Source organism: Lepisosteus oculatus, chromosome 8 (genome assembly GCF_040954835.1).
Source record: "Lepisosteus oculatus isolate fLepOcu1 chromosome 8, fLepOcu1.hap2, whole genome shotgun sequence".
Taxonomy (NCBI): domain Eukaryota; kingdom Metazoa; phylum Chordata; class Actinopteri; order Semionotiformes; family Lepisosteidae; genus Lepisosteus; species Lepisosteus oculatus.
Window position 1 is genome coordinate 563,130 of NC_090703.1, and position 19,786 is coordinate 582,915.

The following is a 19,786-nucleotide window of genomic DNA, read 5'->3' on the forward strand; positions in this document are numbered from 1 at the left end:
ATCTCATCATTAACAGCCTTCAGACTAGATGAGGTAGAATTTGCTAATTCTTCTAAAGTCGAAGCCATTTGAATTAACTCTCGACTCAGAAAGTTCATGCCGGCTTGTGGAAATATTATACCTAAATAATATTCCCAATCAGCCAATTTTCTTTGTGGTCTGTGGTTAGGTCCGAAGGGGGTGTGGGTTTGAACACGGATATGAGGAACCACATATCCTAAATAACATGAGCCAGACCACTGGGCTGGCAACCATGGGTAGGCTCGTTTTCCACAAATGAAATATGTTCCGTTTGGCGCTCCCCATGCCTCTGAAAATAAGAAACTTATACCGAATTGTGGGGTGTGCCGATCCCATCCTGGAATTTGGAAGGTAGAGGTGGATATATTTGCAGCGATGGTAAGGTTGCAACGACTCCATCCAACCAAGTGCAGACCATTAGTGTGCTGAAAACATATGTTTCCCTCACGTTCCTTATTTAGAGTCAGGTATGGTGGTGTATGGCTTCTGTTATATTTAGGAGCGTAAGAGCCTGTGAAACTCGTGGGCTCTAAGCCTCGCTCCTGTAGATACTGTAATGTTGTGCAGGTTAAAGTCGTGTTATGGCAACCCCCATAGTTTGTCATATTAAAATCTCCTAAATTATCCCTCCAAATGATCATGCCTATGACTTCCTCGAGACGCCAAGGAATGGCTCCCATAGGAAGTCCTCCCTGTACATATTTGGGTAATGCTGCACACACACAGCAGGCACTTTGGTTGGTTTTCTTAGCTGTCAGATAGGAGAGGCCTAAAAAGGAATTAATTCCATGTTCTCCTTTGTGGGAGAGATGATCATTAATCCCTGCGGAACATAGTTCTACAGCAACAATTATCATTATTGACAGAAATGATTTCATTCTGAGTCTGTAAATGGGGATGAGGCTCGTCGGCAGTGTGGCGCGTGGATCCAGCGATCTTTTCCTTCCACTCGAACCGCAGACTCGGTTGTCAACAGGATCTGGATCCCATCTGGGCTGGAGAACCTGTGAAGGAAATTTCCTGATCCACACCCACTCTCCTGGGATGAGGTCGTGCCCTCCTTCAGGTGGTGGTCCCCACGCCTCCAGGACCTGCTCGCGGGCTCCTTGGGTGGCCTCTGTCAGCTACTTGCAATAATACAAAGGAATGGTTGATCCCTCTGAGGAAACCCCAGTCTCAGCACCTGTAAGAGAACTTGTTTCAAATTATTAAAGGCGGCTTTTGCTGCAGGAACCAAGGCAATCTTGTCCTTGTACTGCACTCCCCCCTTAAGCAGATCTGTTAAGAGTTGTGCTCACCCTGCAAAAAACATATTACCCAGGCCCTGTTAAAATTCCACAATGCTAGACACAAAAGGGCCTTATCATAACTGCTTCTATTAGACACTCTAAAGCTGAAGCAACTCAGACTTGTGGGTTTCCTCGTCAGGGGAAGCACTCAGAATACCATCAACATACTGAGTGATCACAGCCAGTTGAAGCCACGTGATACCCTGTTCTGCATAGTCATTCTTTGTAATGCATAATATTTCAACCCAATAGATCTGGGATCAAACCACCCATTAAAATCTGGTACTCGGCAAGTAAAACTTGCTGTCCCAATACTCCTGTGGCCTCCTGCCATCTTCCCATATACATTGCTCTATAGTACACTGTTGAACAGAGGAGTGAAACAAGCAGGACAGTAGTGCTCCAGTATCCCCTAACAGAGAAACCAACACTCCATTAACAGTACATTTTTATCCACTGGACTGGGACAGACTTAGGGAGGCTACAAGGGATTTACAGGATCTAATCGTTAGGTAAACAGATTTTCTCACAAGACGTTATTCTCCCCAGTCTCGATTCTAAACCTACAGCGTTTCAGCATGTCTGGTTTCGAGACATTCGAATAAAACCAAATTGTTTCCACTATTACAACTAATTGTATAAATTACAATTTATAATAATTTATAATAATACAAAAACTGTTTAACTACTTTTACGTCCACCTGTACTGTACTTATACGCTCTTATATTTTCCAATCTCCTTAAGTTGATTTTCGTCAAGTCTCTTTAGTTACGTCTCTAGCCAGTCCCGCTGGCTAAACACACTCACACCGTCATTTAGTAGACCAAAACTCACAGTTACACACATACATGCCGGCACACAAATTCATAAAACACACATACACATCGAGAATATATTTTTCTCTTCGTAATACAATGTGCTGTATTCTTGTTTTACTTTTACATGAATCCTTTTAATTCCTGAAGCGCACTCCAGGTTCGCTGCATTTCTAATTTCGGGTGCGGTACTTTAGCCCACCGGTCAATATCTTACGGTTTTGGATTTGATCGTATGGGGGAAATCAGGGAAGGTAGGTGCGATTGCAGACCCCCTCGACGGGGTGCGAGACAGTGTTAGAGTGGCGCTGTCATCAACGGCACCAGCCCCTGCTACATCAAGTCCTTTCCCACTTCGAGTGAGAGTACAGATCTGCGGGCGCCCTCCCTCTAACAGGGGAGACCCTGATCCGTTTTTATCACACTCATACCAAGTGTTATCCCAATCAGACCCCCCTTCTCCATATGGCCACTGAGGGAATTGATCCCAATTATTTTCGTTTCCTGCCTGTTTGTTCCCCTGTGGGAGAGCAGGACATAACTTAGTCGCTGGCTGCAGCACATTTACCAGTGCAGCGTGACCAGGAGTTAATTCCTAATTCGTTTCTCACTCTCCTGTACTGCCTCTTTTAGCTTTTTTTTCCTATACTCTTTCGTAGTGAGTAAAGTATATTTTTTTCCGGGTTTTTATTTTCCCCGTAAACACACTTTTAAGTCACATCCCAATTTCTTTCTTTTTCGTCATGTATCTGCCACTACTGGTGCCGGCCGTGCACCAGGGTGAGAGCTACATGCTTGTGCTTTTGCCAATCAATACTCATATATGCTTTCTTTCCAGGCGTCTTCGCCCCAAATTCCCTCTGACAAGCTCAGCTTTTTCCATATTTTTCTCCTTCTTTTCCGTCAACTTACACTTTTCCGATATTTAAACGGACCCTTCCACCACTTTCTCAAACCATCAGTTAGCGCACATGTTCGGTCTCTTTAAGATTTACTTTTGTCGTGTGTGAGGTAACAGCTCATTCAGTAGGGGGATGTTTTCACTTGAAAAACCTGTGCATTCCTGCACTCATTCAGCTAACGGCGTCTGTTACCTCCGGATCTAAATACCTCTCAGAGACTTTAGAGAGGATTTACACCGCACTGTTCACAGGTAAGAAACGAGACCTCGAAAACCCCCTTTCTTGATCAGTAATTCACCATCCCCAGAACGCCAGCATCGCTGCTTTTGCCCCGGGGTGGACTTACGCACTGAGCTCAATCAGGGCGATTCTCGGGTCTCAACGTCCTTTAAATCCTGCTACTTAATGCTTTGCTCTTTTATTATGAGGTGTGTTTATGTTAGTGTAGTGCGTGTGTATATGTATTTCACAAACAAGGAAAACACCAAAAACATACATACATATATCTCTTCTACTCCTGTTTCCTTTAAAACAAAAAAAAACCACGCCACGCCAATCTGTGCACGATCAAGGCGTAGCTAATCTCAGGACCCCGGGCGTAATTAAAGCCCACACCAATCCTGGATTATACGTGCATTTAATGCACCACTCAGCTCCAGAACCCCGGGCGCAATTAAGGCCCACACCGATCCCGAGCCACAGAACTCCGGGTGCAATTAAGACCCACACCAGTCCTGACCTTCAGAACTCCGGGTGCAACTAAGACCCACACCAGTCCTGAACTACGTGCATTTAATGCACCACTTGCTCTAGAACCCCGGGCGCAATTAAGGCCCACACCGATTCAGAGCCTCAGAACTCCGGGTGCAATTAAGACCCAAACCAGTTCTGAGCTTCAGAACTCCGGGTGCAATTAAGACCCACACCAGTTCTGACTTCACGGTAAGGGTCCAAAACCCGTTCAAAACTCCACGCGCAATTAAGGCATACACCAGCTTCGAACGCCTGTACACAATACCGCGGAACCCCTGCCAGACCAAATTCTGGGCTTACAGCAAACAACCCATTACATACACCGGTGCCTTCCCCGGGCCAGAGGAATTCAGAAACTCACGTTTACTCCGTCATCTCGGGCGATTCTCGCAGGGAGCAGAGATTTCCCAATCGGTCAGAGAGAGTCGGGACTTTTAAATAAAAGAGGAGTCCTTACCTCTTAGTTATGTGCGCGCTGACCGTCTCTCCTGCCGATGGGAAGTTCTGCGCCTTCTGGAGCATCCTGCCGACTACGCCAAATTTGTTGTAACAGAAGAAATAAGGTTCTTGATCCCGAGATGAAGTGAAACAGATGAGTTTATTGCATGCAAGGAACAATAAAGCCGAAGTCTTGTTTCCCGCAAGAAACAACAAAACCGAAGTATTGTTCAACGTACTGTTACAAACTTTTGGGTTATATAGTGTTTTCTTCTCCGTTTCTGACGTCACTCGGTATGATGGTAAAGAGGGGGGTTCATGGTATTTGGCCAGTTTACGATGTTCTGGGCAAATGGTCAGTTTAACATTACACCCAGGGGGGTTCCTAGCTGGCATCTGCAATCCTTATCAGTTAACCCCCTTTCCTGCCATAAACCCCTGCTTGTGACTTGGAAGTCTAAACCCCCTACAGAAAAGATTAAATTCAAACCCCCGTCTTCACATCTTTCTTCAGTTTGTAGAGAAATTTACTTGTTTATAGTGAACATTATTATTATTTAGGTGTAAGTACTGTTTAGCTTTTGCATTATTCAGTAACCTGACTGTATTTTTACTGTCACTGTTATTGCAATTTTAACACGTATATATAATTTTTTTTAATATAAAAGTTGAGGTTTTATTGAAGTCCGATCTTCACGTTATATGGTTTGTTTTACACATGTAATACAATCGGTCTAATTCCAAAAGGAGAGACCTAGTAATTGCAAATACCTGCATCATGCTTTTGTAAAGGAAGTGACAGGCTGCTCCACTTGTATCAGTCAAGTCAAGTGCAATAAATTATGTAGATGTCCTATGCCGAATGTAGTGTTTTTGTATTTTTTGAGTTCAACATCATAATGTGATTCTTTCTGTGATTTTATGAGAAAGCATCTGATTCTTTGGACTCTCCTGGATATCGGTAATTATGAGACAATACTTAGTGCCATAATGGCTGTTAATTCTCCTCACGTCATATACACAGTGGAGTTCATTGTAATACAGCACACACACTGAAGGACATGAAGCTGTTTCATATGTTGCACGATTTTCTATGCCGAAGGATCCTCCAGGGGTGTAAATCGAAAACGTCACAGTGATTTTGCCAAATTATTTTTTAAATAACATGCCAATATCCTGATTCAAATTTGAAAGCTAAAAGGGAGATGTATAAAGTGTGGATTAATTATAATTGTAGTTCAGGTGGGTAGCTGCGTCAGCATGCGTAGGCTGCAAAGGAACAAGTAATAGGTTTATTCCATGCTGGAAAAAAAGAAGAAAGAGAACACAACGTTTCGGCCGTGGAGCCTTCTCACACCTGAAGAAGGCTCCACGGCCGAAACGTTGTGTTCTCTTTCTTCTTTTTTTCAGCATGGAATAAACCTATTACTTGTTCCTTAATTATAATTGGTCACATAATTAATATAGTACATTCTACTACAGTAGTATGTTAATATATTAACGTACAAAATTATTAGGAAAGTGACAATCTTTTCTAGCACAGACACAGATATTTTATTGATCAGATCAGTAGATTCATTATGCTGATTAATATTTGTCATCATCTTGGCTGATCAGCTCAGGGGGCTAGTAGCATGTGTGGCCTATGCTGGGAGCAATACAAGCTGCACATCTGATTCCATGCACACACAGCAAACAATGGCTAGTCAAAAGGCAGATTCAGACCATCAAAGCTCTGTCATTGCCTAGTTGCCACCCTGAATACTTCCAGTCCACCCTCAGCTCATCCCTACTGTCCCAGCTCCGCCAGGCACAGAATGAGCAGAAACCTCTGATGTCATCCTCGTTATGTGACACCACACATTTTAATAGTGTAACTAAATTCTTTCATAATGACAAAATTATAACAAAGTTATTTCCAAACTAGTACATCTTCTAATACATTGCTGACTGAAAGTTGTCACTTTTAAGCAAATGTGAAGGCTTAAAACAAAATCGAACAAATTGCAATGTGGAATAAAGAAAAATCGTATTTTTTGTGTACAGTGACATCTAGTGGATATACGCTGAGGCAAACAGGTAATACTTTATTTTACCCATAATTTTTCCAGTTTTTCTAACGGAAAATGTACGGGTTTTGATCTTCCGTCGCCAGTACTAGAAAATATGTAATTACTGTGGTCCCACTACGAAGGGAAATCAAAATGAAAACAGTCTGTCTTTAGTGCAGGCGTGAAATACATGAGGTTTCCCCTGCATACTATTGAACAGTTAAACAGAAGATTCAAGTTTGCGTAATAATTTTCAGCACACTTACTGTCACAAAAGAAAACCATTTTGTGTCCAGTGATCTCAGGAAGAAAGTTGTAGTAGGTTTCCATCAGCAACCCACTGCTAACGAGCTCACTACACATATCACCTGTCTCAGCTCCTTCAGCTCTGACGAGGAGGTGAAAGTGATGAAAAATGCTTAATATATTACCTAACACCGAGTAGGTGGGCATGTGAGGTGTTTGTAAATGGTCATATTGGTGTGCTACTGTGACTAGGATGAGAACGTTATTGAGCTGTAACTAATCAAAAGTCTCTTTAACTCATAGTTACGAATGCTGCAGGGTGTTTTTATTGAGTTAAGTATGTATTCCTATTAATTTAACTTTATTCGTGATTCTGGAATAAATTCGTTTCTAACCCAACCACGGTTACAAATGAGAGGACATCCGACCGATCTGGAGCATGTTTTGATCAGAAACTAACTGATCCGAGTATTTCATCCAGCTATTTCTTTACAGAGCATCGTCCTCAGCACCATGGGAGATCAGCTTGTCCCACACACCCACAGCCCCGTGTGAAGTTCTCCTGTTTTCATTGTTGCTTCTGAAGAAGTCAACTGGGTTGATTTTGTCGGAGCCTTTGAGGATTGTGTTATACCTGAAGCTGGTCCCCTTGCTGTCTTCTCTGCTCAAAAGGTTAATTTTTCCAGCTTTGAGCTAAATGTGTATATGATTGCTCTTTCCGGCACTGATTCTGGGGCAGTTATATCTTTTTCTTTCGTATTTTGGTAACCAAATATGTACACAATATTCTAAACGAGGTGTTAGCTGTGTTACCGTCTAAAATTCTGCCCTTCTAAATATGTTGAGCATATACAGTTTCTCCTCTTGGACTCTCCAAGTCCCAGTCCCTCCCTCGCATAGCCGACACACGTCACAGACGGGGCGTTCCCTAAGCACTGCAGACTCCCCGCCTCTCAGGCCGTATCCAATCAACGCGCACTCTCTGCTGAGACCACACCCGCTCGCCCCTCGGCAGCCCAATCGGGGCGTGTCGCCAGACGGTTTCTGGAAAAAAATGACGGGGGCAACGTTCTGCAGGGAATTTAACACGCACAGATGAGCGAAGGGGACGCAGTGTACAAGGCGCGCTCTGATTGGGCAGTATGCCATGTATAACCTTTGCCCCCGGTAAAATCACCAATCGAATGTCTCGTTTCATGTGTTTCTTCCTCGGCGACAAAGCTAGATTTCGTATTCGTAACTTCTTGTGCGCAATGTCCGGGTGGCACTGATGCGCTGTGGAAATGGGGGCAGTTAACGTAATGTGCGTAGTGGTTGTCAGTGCAGTCTCGGGCCCAGGTGAATGGGAGTATCGTGGATTAATCTGACAGCGGCAGGAGGGAATGGCGAAAAGAGTAAACACACAACAGACGTTTTTCTGCAAGGCGCTGAACTAAGGGCGTTTCATTAGGTAAGCAAGAGAGTATTTCTGGAAAGGGGATTGGGTTTGAGTGCTGTTTCGAGTGTTTTTGCGTCGTTTGCATGGAAAGGTGAAATGTTTGCTCGCACACACAAAGAATCAGAATGCAGTCGTGCCTGTAAAAACAGAGTGTAAACACACGTCGAGGTGGTCTGGACTCCTTGCTCGTTTTGCACGTCTGTCTCTTAGCACTTTATTTGTGGGACTAGGTCGTCCCATCAACGCAAACATGCAGTTATAATCTCCAGACCGCCTCCCGGGGACCACAGACTGATCAGGCCAGCTTTCTTTCCTTCAACACATGGCGTTATTGTGTTCATGTCTTCAGGGTAACAGACTTTAAAAATAATATATATATATATTTTATTTTTAAAGACCAAGATTCTTTTACAATAGGAAGCCTGTGTTCCCAAGTCTATAACAGTTTTTTTTTATTAAATCTGTTTAAAATAGTGATATACTTTGTTTTAAAAGGCCAAGGTCGCGTTGAGGCCTAGTCTGCTTTACCATTTCTGTGTATTTTTTGTATTTCTTTTTCTGGATGATAACGCAACCGATCTGCTGTGTCAGATATTTAACTATCACCCAACGGTATGAGTGTGGAGTGTCGGTCCCTAATCGCTTTTTCACGGGTTGGTGATAAGGGCATTTTCTGTTTTTCCTCTGCACTTTCAAGCCACGTTAATGGAACTTTGTTTTAAAGAGGCTTTTCTCAGTTTTTAATGTAGGGAGTACCTCAAAGCCGATTTTTCAAATAGTTTGTCAAGCTATGTATGTCCATAACAAAACCGGATAGACGTCGTAGTAAACGGAGCTTGGACGTTTTTACTGTATTGCTTCCAGAGGTGTTGGGAAGCATAATGTACTCATGAATGTCTATACAGTGCTTTGTACCAATGCTCGCTCAACATTTTCATGCTGCCCCCCGGCTCTTTTAACAGGTAACGTTGAAATAGTTGTTATATTTTTGACAGTTTGTGTTTACTTTGTGGTGTGTAGAGTGCAATCAGTTGTGGAAAAAATCAGAATGCTGGTCCTTACCTTCTCCACAGGTATTCACGAAACCATGTGGGTTTCTCGGTTATCTGGATATGGAAGTAGTTTATTTCTTTGGCTGTTTTTTTCTTAGTGAGGAGAGTACTGTATGTTGTATGGAGCCATGTGCGTTAACATTCTTTGTTAAAACAGAATGATGATCAGATTTCTAGCTCATGTCTTCAGGAGCTAAGTGACTTCGACTTTTCCTCCCTGCTGAGAAACTTGAGATGGGTTACATTACCCCCTCAGAAATGTTTTCGAGGTACAGTGGTGTGTCTGGAATCAGGAGTGTCTGTAATGATGAGCTTCACCAGACCTGAAACAAAGACGTTTTCTGTTCAGATAAACACACAGTCAGCCAATTGCAGGCTTAAAATGAAACAGATTTTGACAACCCTGTTTTGTGGATTAGGCTCTGCATCTCATCCTTTGATCTGGATTTACTTACTTGGATGTTTTTGGCTGAGATCTTGTTTAGGTTCTTTTTACCCCACAACACAGGTGGCATTGCATCTGCCATGCTTCATTAAGAAGTGATTCCAAGCACAGTCACCCTGGTTTTGTAACACTTTGCAGGGCCAGTTTGTTGTGGGTGTGCTCCACTGGGGACAAAAGTACATAAACAGCCAGAAAAAGTTCACTGCCCAGTGTCTGGATTACAGTATGGTAATATGGTCAAAGTAGTTATTAAGATATTACTGCAACTGATATATACTGCAATTTCCCTCACGGGATCAATAAAGTATCTATCTATCTAAGATAGATGAAAGCATTATAAAAAAGGAATCTTGCACAATGTTGTGTTCCAAAAAGAAGATGTTATTTATTTTCTCAATCATAAAAATACACAGTTAATATAAAAGCAAAATACAAGCAAGTAGTATAGCACAGCTGTTTTCTTACTCGTTCTGTATCCACTACTCCTCTCGCCATTCTGGTAACTAACTCCAGTGGTCTTCTGGCAAGACACAGTCTTTGCAGCTGCACTTCTAAATATTGTTCTACAAACAAGAACGTTACAAATCTCAGTATTAAATTACAATAAGCGCTATAAACATTTAAGTAGCATTGTAATGTGTCCCCATAAAGCCCTTTAAAATGTGGAATTGCATCTTGCCTGGATTTACCTTTTCTGCTAGAGATGGGTAAATGTCTAACTTGGATTGTAAACTTTTCATAAATATTCAGGATATAAAAGAATCAAGTGTTTTTCTTTAGTGCAAAAAAAGCACTTGCTTCGAGGTAAAAGTACTTAGCTGAATGAGTACTGCAAGTGTTAGTTACACTTGTAAAGCATGTGCTCTTTCTTGTCCTATCTGGCATTTGACTCTGTGGAACTAGCTTACCACAGTATATCATAGTTGTAGTTGACCTTAATATTTTTCCTAGAAATGAAAGTGCCTTAAGAAATGTCTTTAATATCATTCAAATGAAATCAGCAAATGCAGTACACATTTTAAAGCTTGAGCTAATGATATTTGACTTTGTGTAATTAAAACATTACTCAGTCATTTGTAATTATTTCTGTTGGTTTCATGAACAGCTGTCAGTTTAATCAAAAGAGTGCTGGTATGGAGGGTGAAAGGAAACATATGTCAAGCAAATGTTGCTGAGTTCAGTGGAGCTATTTTATTCCTGACATTAAAATATTTATTGGAATAACTTAGATGTGTATATGTGTTCTACATAGTGCAAGTAAGCCCTTTTTTCCACAGAGAAAAAAATGAAAGGTTAATTTTTAATTTTTTCATTCTTTTTTTTAAATACTTTTGCCCAGAAAGGAGCGATATGATGTAAAATAATCTACTCAGACAAGTACTTTAATCACGATTCCCTAACTGAATGGAAGTCCAACCTGACCAAATTGTTGGTTGCATCTGAACTGAAAGTTATTATAAGAAGCAAAGGAACAAGTAATATGTCTATTCCATGCTGAAAAAGAAGAAAGAAAACACAATGTTTCGGCCATGGGGCTTCAGACCTGAAGAAGGCTCCACAGCCGAAATGTTGTTTTCTTTCTTCTCTTTTCAGCATGGAATAAACCTATTACTTGTTCCTTTGCAGCCTACGCATGCTGACACAGCTACCCACCTGAGTTTTTTTAAGAAGTGCTGGTTAACCCCTTTACATTACTAGAATTGCTTAGAAATTCTTTACCCATCTGAAACCCCAGTGAGGCTGTAATAGGGGTCGTTGAAATCTGCACATTCCTGATAAAAATGTCATTATAATACCAGAAAAGAAACTGACACTGGCGTCTTCTGCTGTGGGTGTTGCTGGGTTGTGGAGGAAGCTCTGCAACATTTTCTTCCTTCCTGAGAGGCTATATTAGCAGCAGCTCACTGTATTGATGAACATAATTGGAAAAGTGTGCATTGTTACACCTACTGACAGCCAGTCTGTGCTTACTGGTGACCATTTAAGCATTGAGCTTTATTAAGAAATCAGGCAGTCTAAGACTGTTGTTCACACCTCAGTATATTTAGGTGTTAAACTTGTTGAATTTATGAGTAGGAAATTATTTTTCTTTAAAGAAGGTTGTGCTCCATCTCACCAGAACCCTGACCCCTGCACCACACTGTTTTCCTTTAGCTGCGTGTTTGTGATTATCATTTACTGAGCTAATAATCTTTCCTACAAAATGTTATTTTCTTCATAAATTGATTTGATGAAATCCTGAATTTTGCAGACATTTACATTAATTTGCAGAATTATGCAGTAATTAAACTACCCTATTTTAAGTAAATATATACAGGCATTGTATATGTATAGATTTGTTTTGCATTAGAAGTGCTGTATATTAAGTGGACTTTAAAAATGGCACATTTGTATCAAGGTTGGATGAACATCATAACTGGAAATGAGTGGAAATTTACAGATACTTACTAGTCAAGCTCTAGCTCCAAATGACTATTCAAATACACTTAAGTTTAATGCAACACTGGAAAAATCAGCAATGGAAAAAGTGTGGAAGACTAACCTGTCTGGCAGATGGGCTGAGCAGGTGTGATGTATTTTTTCCGGAATATATCTATTCCTTTGGAAGCTAGGGATTTAGACTGGGGAAAAATGACTACTAGTACAGCTCAGAAGTTTACAAAATCTGTCTGTTGCTTTTTTAGTAGTACGTCTCTGCTGCAGCTGAATGTGCTTCTAGCCGTCAGGGTTATTTGAAGTGATTTTTCCCTTAGCTGATCTTGAGATAGAAATAAAATGCTTTAGCGTCAGAGCTCAGTCTGTCTCAGATTTGTTGTTTTCCTGTAGCAGATTCCGATTTAAGCCTGTTGTGAGATGGTGTTTCTGGAATTTGTTTTTGAGCTGTGGTGTGTAGATGTAGAGGTGTCGTGACTAGTGGAAAGCTGTGCAGTTGTGGTGAATGTGTGGACAAGGAGAGAGAGGCGGAAGGTGTTTTCTCCGCCACCATTTTCACTGCTGAAAACAAAAGCTTTCCTCCGTCGTCTTGTGTATGATTCTGTCTGCATCCTCGTCTTCTTGCTGGGGCTGGTAGCAGTGTGGTGGTTGTAGTGCTTTACTTTCCACACCTCATGCAAAAAAGGAGCTGAAAATGGTTTGAGGATACATAAGCCAGACAAAATTGTTGCTTTTCGTGTTTTTTTCGTGCATTCCTGCTTGCATTCAGATTCAATTGCATTCAGATTCCTGGTGTGGAGCATATTTTGAGCATCGTGCAGCTCGGAAGTGATTGCGTGAATAATTCCTCCTCATCATTTCCACCTTCCTGCCCCGCTCTCTCCCAGCCCTGTGTGCATTCTTTGCCCTTGGCAGAGTGTTGTTTTCTGTTTGTGTGTCTGTGCGTGAGGCTGGCCTTGCCGTAGTTGACAACAGAAATGGCTGCGCAGGGTCATGTTCAGTGCTGCAGTAGCTGTTCCCTGTCAGCACCGTCGTGGAGCAAGAAGCGGGCAGCAAAATCTCAGCTGGCTTTGGCCTCCAGACACTGAAAGTCGCCTGTCTGCACTGGAGAGCCTTTGTCCGATGTCTTGCTTGGAACAATTGAAATGCAAATGTGGGTTTAACCCGGTTAAACTCGCTGTTTTGTTGTAGAACTTGACTGGGTCTGTGGTATGTGGCCTATCTGGCTAAAAGTTATCCTCAGGATTTAAACGGCCCAGAATACTTCTAGTGATTGCAATTAGTTGCATGAAAAGCAAAATGGAGCTTGTGGACACAAGACTTTAGGTGTAAAAAATGTTGTGATTTTTTTTTTATTAAAAAAGAGGCACGTTATTTATTTTTCCATTTTTTTGTGTGGTCGATGATTGTGATCTCTCTTACAGACGTAGGAGCGTAGCACAACAATGGCTGCTGTTCTCTGCAGAAAAGCTCTGGTGACAGTAGTCATGCACAGCTTTCTGCTCCATTACAGACTTCAGAGGTTAAGATCAAAATTTGCTTAAAATCTTAACCTTCCATTCAGAATTCCGAATATTTAGAATATTTAGGGAGATCTCGGTGAAGTTTACATTTTGTGTTGAACAGCAGTGTTTAAATCTGTTGTCATTATCCTGTGTAACAGAGTTTTGTACATCTTTTTTTCTAGCCCAATTCAATTTTCTGTGTATTCTATCTGCCTGTAACAAGGTGGTAAATTACCTATTAAATGCCAGGACATTGCAGAATATGATTTTTTTTTTACATTGTTGAGATAAAAGGAGAAAAAAAAGAAGTGATCCGGAAGAGGTTTTCCAGTTCATTAGTTAAAGTAGTTTTAATCATCACATTTGGCAGAGTGCATGAAGTGTTTTTGTACTGCATATGTATGCATTTCTGATCACAAAATGAGTAGTTTGTTTTACATGTAAAGAACCAACAGCTGTAAAGGGAGAAGTCTAATATTTATTTTCTTGTATATAGTCATTCTATTAAAATAACTTGTTTAAAATCTTCTTTTAATTAACATACAAGGCAGGGAAAACATGAATAGGCAATTGCAGAGCAAAGTGGAAAAAAATGGTTGCTGTTTAGGCTGTTTTTGCAAGTTGAACTGTATCACAACTGCCCAGGCTTTTAATGATTAACATTAGCTAAAGCAAAAACAAAGGCTGCTGTGTTTCAGCAGTAAAAAGTTGCTTGATGGAAACTTTACTACTGAATGCGTTTGATTCTCTGCTGTGCTGATTCTTTTCTACTGCTTCTCTGCAGTGCAAGAAAAGTGTACCAACTTCTCAGGCTGGACCAGTGTGGAACAAGAGATTAAAAGGTAAGAATGGTTTTCTTGCACCTTTTCCTGATATGTTGTATTTGTTCTGGTGGTCTTCTCATTTCTCACAGCTGTTTGGAGTTCCCCAGGAAGTCCCTGAACTTCAAACACACACTTCTGTTTTTTTCTCTGATTTAAAATATTAACTTTGGATGTTGTAAACAGTTCAGTGAGTCCCACCTTTACAGACTAACTGCAGTTTCAAGTAGTTTCATTTATTATTCATTTTCTTGTTTTGGTATTTACTTCCTGTGAATCTTTCAGGAGGCTAATATAATATTGAAGATTAATATGAGCTGACTTGAAGCAGCTGAACATGAAGCCAAAAATTCTCACTAACTGGTCGCATATTGAAGTCTCTAAAACAGAAACTGTAAGTAAACAGTTACTCTGAATATCATTCAAACCAACAACGTATCTGAAAGTAAATTAATATAGATGTTTTAATTACAGTCATGTGAGTGTAATTTAAAATTCCGATAAATAAAAACCCATTTTAATCATAACTTTACATATGAATGATTATACATTTCTAGTTTCTGTATTGTAAAAAAATATTTTTTATCTTTCTCCATTGTGGGCCTGTTACTGTAGTTGTGTTTTTAAGAAAGTGTGCGAGTGGCCTATATCTTGGTGTTATTTCTTTCCAGTAAGCTTCATGAGGACAGAACGGAATGAGATAAACACTGGAGAGTAGAAGCCCTTGCTTTGCAATTCCTAAGCATGGCGGGACTACAGCTGGTGACCCCTGCTTCATCGCCAATGGGTCCCTTCTTCGGACTCCCATGGCAACAAGAAGCAATCCATGATAACATTTATACACCAAGGAAATATCAGGTACCTGTACATTGATTGGAAAACCATATGGAAAAATTGTTGTTTTCTGTTTTCTGGAACCAGCACAGAAAACCAGTATTTGTCTGCTTTTTGGTTTCCCGTTTTAAGGATAAGATCGGCTTTCATTTCCATAGGCATTTTGTGCTTGCATGATATTTAAGTAGTGTATAAGAAAGTTTAATCCTGTATCGTTTTTGTGTTGTATATTGCAAATATGTATGAAACATGCTGTTTAAAAGTTGTGGTTTTGGTGGTTGGAAAGCCTGCCTTTTGCAACAAGGAAGACAAACATCACGTCGAATTGCTCATGTAATATCTGTACCGAATGTTTTAGTACCAGTGTATATCATATTGCATCTCTGCTGAATTTAAATTTCCATTTGTCTGTTCACTCCTTCATTCTGCATTTTCTTTGTCACTATTTTTTCTGTTTGCCACTCCCACTATTTTTTATCATCAGTTTTAATTTGTTTGCTAATTAAATCAGAATTTGAGTAGATTATTTTTAATCTGAGAAGCAACCTTTTATAAGAGACTTTATCAAAAGTTTACTGGAAGCCTAAATATAAATATCATGCCATGTGCTCCTGTTTTATTGCCTATCTGTATTGCTTTATGGGTGGGTTTCTTTTCCAAAGACTTTATAGTATTTTTACACAGCCCTGAGGTTTTTAGTTTTTCTTCCTTAATGATCAGTTTTTAATGTGTGCCCAGGGCACAATCCTAGAGTTTAGTTTATCCATCCAAAGGTGTTTGGTTCCTGTGGCGGGAACCTGTACTCTGTCCTGGCATACCTTGAGTACAAGGCGGAACTTGTATGTTTGTAAATATTGTTTTGTTTAGAGTTAATTATGAATTTTAATTTGGTAGGTTGAACTTCTTGAAGCAGCTCTTGAACACAATACTATCGTCTGCTTAAATACTGGCTCAGGGAAGACATTTATTGCAGTACTTCTAACAAAGGAACTCTCCCATCAAATCCGGGGTGACTTCAGAAAATGTGGGAAGAGAACAATTTTCTTAGTTAATGCAGGTAAGACTGTAAATGAGCCTTGTTTATCTTGTAGTAGTAGTACCATATAAGATAAGACTTTATTGATCCCGAAGGGAAATTGATGTGTTACAGCAGCCCAGCCCAAGACAAGCAAAAACGGACATCAGAATAGACGAAAAATAAAAATACCCACAGTAATACAAAATAAATCTAAAGTAACTACATAGTTAGGTGTGCGTGAAATATGCTCATAGTCGCTGTATGAAGTATTATGTTTTAGGCATGCAGCTAAATGTGTTACAAATAGAAGTGAAACCCGAGCATCATGATCTCAGTACTTGTTAGTAGGTATCCTACAGATGTAAGAAGTTTTGGAACATAAAATGCTGCCATCAAGCATAGTGTCATCTGTCCCATGTGGCTCATAGGCTAAGGTGGAATTTAGATGCTATATTGACACTAGTGACGTTCTACACAAGAAGAGTGCGCTTTAGTATTGCTTCCTTTTGCTGAGTCTGGATTATAGTACGTTTTACCCAATTAGGGTGCTGCCAGGGCTGTCATGAGCACCATACATCTGTAGAGCATGTATGTTTCTCTTTTCAAAGCCTCATATGTGACTCAGCAAGCAGCCACAGTTCGAACACATTCAGATCTTCACGTTGGAGAGTACAGCAGTCTCGAAGACACTTTGCCATGGACAGAAGAGAAGTGGAATCAAGAAATGACTGAAAACCAGGTAAGATTAAAGTGTTTTTCTCACCTTTGCAGAAATTGCCCTTTTGTCCATTAAAGAAAGTCTTTGGGGAAGACTGCTTTCTTCATAGAGATAATTCCTGCTTGTCATTGCATTATTTTTCTTTGACCTGGTTTATATAGCAAGGTTTACAAGCAAGTTTTTTTTTTTTTTTTGCAGGTGCTTGTTATGACTTGCCACGTCTTTCTGCATGTTTTGAGAAATGGATTCTTGCCACTATCTAAAATCAACCTGCTGGTGTTTGATGAGTGTCATCTTGCAATTATGGACCATCCCTATCGGGAGATCATGAGGGTGAGTTCAAGGTGTCGCCTTTTGAGATGATAAAATTAAAGGAAGAATACATCATTAACAAGTCTGTAAATGTGCTTTTGGAGTGGCTCCGCCGGTACTGCTCTGGATGTTGAAAGCTTGTGGCTGGGATTCCCCATACGTTGTTTCAGATTAGCCTTAGCGTTGCCAGGGCCGAGGTTGAGATTGGTAAGGTAGGGCTCACTGGGTTCCAAACAAAATAACCCCTTCCTGCTACTTCCAGCTGTGGCTCTGCACTTCCTGAATCTCACCATGGGGGTTATTCCTGCTAGCTCTAAATTTAAAACAACTAATAAACCATGGGAAGTGTGTGTTTAGCACAAAGGTTTGACTTTGTGTTTTGAAAGAAATTATATTGCAATAAGATTAACTTTTATCCTTTAATTTTCTAACTGCTTTACCCTATGAAGGGTTGCGGGTGCTCCGGAGCCTATCCCAGCAAGCAGTGGGTGCAATGCAGGATGCATGCTGGATGGCACACGAATCCATCGCATGGCACACAGGCATAAACACAGACGCACACGCTCTCACACCAGGGCCAGTTCTTCCAGAAGCCAATTAACCTGCCAGAATGTCTTTGGACTGTGGGAGGAAATCGGAGCACTCGGCAGAAACCACAGACCACACACAGACTCCACGCAGATAGTGTTTGAACCCAGGGCCGCAGTGCTGTGAGGCAGCAATGCTAACCACTGTGCTACAAGGCCACCGTTAAGATTAATTTAAGTCTGCTTTAATAAATCTTTTGTGCTAGGAAGATGGTGTCTTCAAACTAAATTGAACCCACTTTTTCCCTTGACAGCTGTTCTGTAGTAGTTTTGTGTAAATACAATTACCATTTCTGTTTTTTACACTGCAGATGTGTGAGAACTGCCCATCATGTCCTCGAATCCTGGGTCTCACTGCCTCCATCTTAAATGGCAAGTGTGATCCATCTGAACTGGAGGAGAAGATTCAGAATCTGGAAAGGATCTTGAAAAGCAGTGCAGAAACTGCTACGGACCTGGTTGTCTTAGACAGGTAGGTGGACTGCTATTTGATTGCTGTTTTAAATTGTACAGGGAATACATAATAAGCTCTGAAGTTTTATTTTGTTGTAGCTTGGTAGAATTACAGAAAAGTGCAGTAAGTACAAGCATACCTGAGATAATAAATACTTCAGGAAATGTATCGTAGTACAAAAACGTTGTAATTATTCTTTATCCTCTTAAATTATGTGCTGTAGGAAACTCATTTGAAGGTGCAACTAACTACCCAAATGTGTGAAAGAGTCACCCAGTGCACAGCAACCGGTTTTTCACCTGTTTGTTCCCCTTTTAGATACTCGTCTCAACCTCGTGAAGTTGTATTGGATTGTGGACCATATGTGGACAAAAGTGGGCTGTGTGAGAAACTCTTGAATGAATTGGATGAAGCACTTAATTTTCTTAATGACTGCAACATATCTGTGCATCGTGAAGACAGAGATCCAACCTTCATTTCAAAACAGGTCAGATTCCCCTTAATTTTGGTTCTCTGTAAGTTAGTTTTATCACAATAACAATTATTTTTTTTCTGGACATTTAATGATTTCCTTAATCTTTAATAATGTTCATATTAGGTGATGTGATATGATCCTAAAATAAAGTACTATAATTATGGAAAAGTGGAACAATTTGCTATGCACATGAAAATTTCTGTCCTGCCCTTATATATGAGAGGTTATAGTCAAAATAATCTGTCTTTCCATCGCCTGGGGTGTTTTATTCATGGGTGCCCTTTGTGCCATTGTGTCTGTGTCCAGGTGTTGAGTGACTGTCGAGCAGTGCTGACGGTTTTGGGGCCGTGGTGTGCAGATAAAGCAGCTGGGATCATGGTGCGGGAGCTCCAGAAATACATTAAGCACGAGCAAGAGGACTTGAACCGGAAATTCTTATTGTTTACAGACACTATTTTGCGGAAAATCCATGCACTCTGCGAAGAGCATTTCTCACCTGCCTCACTTGACCTGAAGTTTGTGACCCCAAAAGTAATTAAGCTGCTTGAAATCTTGCATGAGTACAAGCCCTTCGAGCGGCAGCAGTTTGAAAGCGTCGAGTGGTACAACAACAGGAACCAGGATAACTATGTTTCCTGGAGCGATTCTGAAGATGAGGATGAGGATGATGAGATTGAAGATAAAGAGAAACCTGAGGCCAATTTTCCTTCCCCTTTCACCAACATTCTCTGTGGGATCATTTTTGTAGAAAGGCGCTACACTGCGGTTGTCTTAAACAGGTGAGACTGTTTGAAAAAAGGTTGAAAAAACTGTTTTGCTGTATATGCTTATGGTATTTACACCAAGTAACAACACAAGGATGAACACAGATCTAACTTCTGATAATGTTCGTCTGGGTTTTAAATGTGACCTGCTGCTTTTGATACTCTTGTAATGTTCCTGTCATCGGAATCTTTTTTTCAGGTCCTTATAGCAAGTTTGTGTTACGCACGAGTCCTTTGTGGCAGTGAGATGTGGATTGCTGTTTTCTTCTTTCCAGGCTCATAAAGGAAGCTGGCAAGCAGGATCCAGAGCTTGCCTACATCAGCAGCAATTTCATAACTGGGCACAGCATTGGCAAGAACCAACCTCGAAATAAACAGATGGAGGTGGAGTTCAGAAAGCAAGAAGAGGTAAGA

General features: G+C 40.7%; 1 protein-coding gene across 8 annotated transcripts in view; it reads left to right on the forward strand.

The window, feature by feature from the left end:
- Positions 1-19,786, forward strand: part of dicer1 (dicer 1, ribonuclease type III) — an 87,428-nt gene that overhangs the window by 1,968 nt on the left and 65,674 nt on the right. For 3 of the 8 annotated variants that reach the window (XR_011190177.1, XR_001478751.2, XM_015350197.2), the window contains exons 1-11: positions 7,518-7,966; positions 14,174-14,231; positions 14,496-14,604; positions 14,882-15,068; positions 15,939-16,101; positions 16,671-16,801; positions 16,979-17,113; positions 17,991-18,151; positions 18,452-18,620; positions 18,915-19,387; positions 19,648-19,780. Coding sequence is in view for 6 of the 8 variants with exons in the window: in XM_015350197.2 (XP_015205683.1) it covers positions 14,955-15,068; positions 15,939-16,101; positions 16,671-16,801; positions 16,979-17,113; positions 17,991-18,151; positions 18,452-18,620; positions 18,915-19,387; positions 19,648-19,780 (1,479 nt within the window). In the remaining 2 variants the exon portion in view is untranslated. Of the gene's footprint in view, positions 1-7,087; positions 7,189-7,517; positions 7,967-14,173; positions 14,232-14,495; positions 14,605-14,881; positions 15,069-15,938; positions 16,102-16,670; positions 16,802-16,978; positions 17,114-17,990; positions 18,152-18,451; positions 18,621-18,914; positions 19,388-19,647; positions 19,781-19,786 lie in introns of those variants that run through there. The other 5 variants (XM_015350199.2, XM_015350198.2, XM_015350202.2 and 2 more) reach the window with 5 other exon arrangements.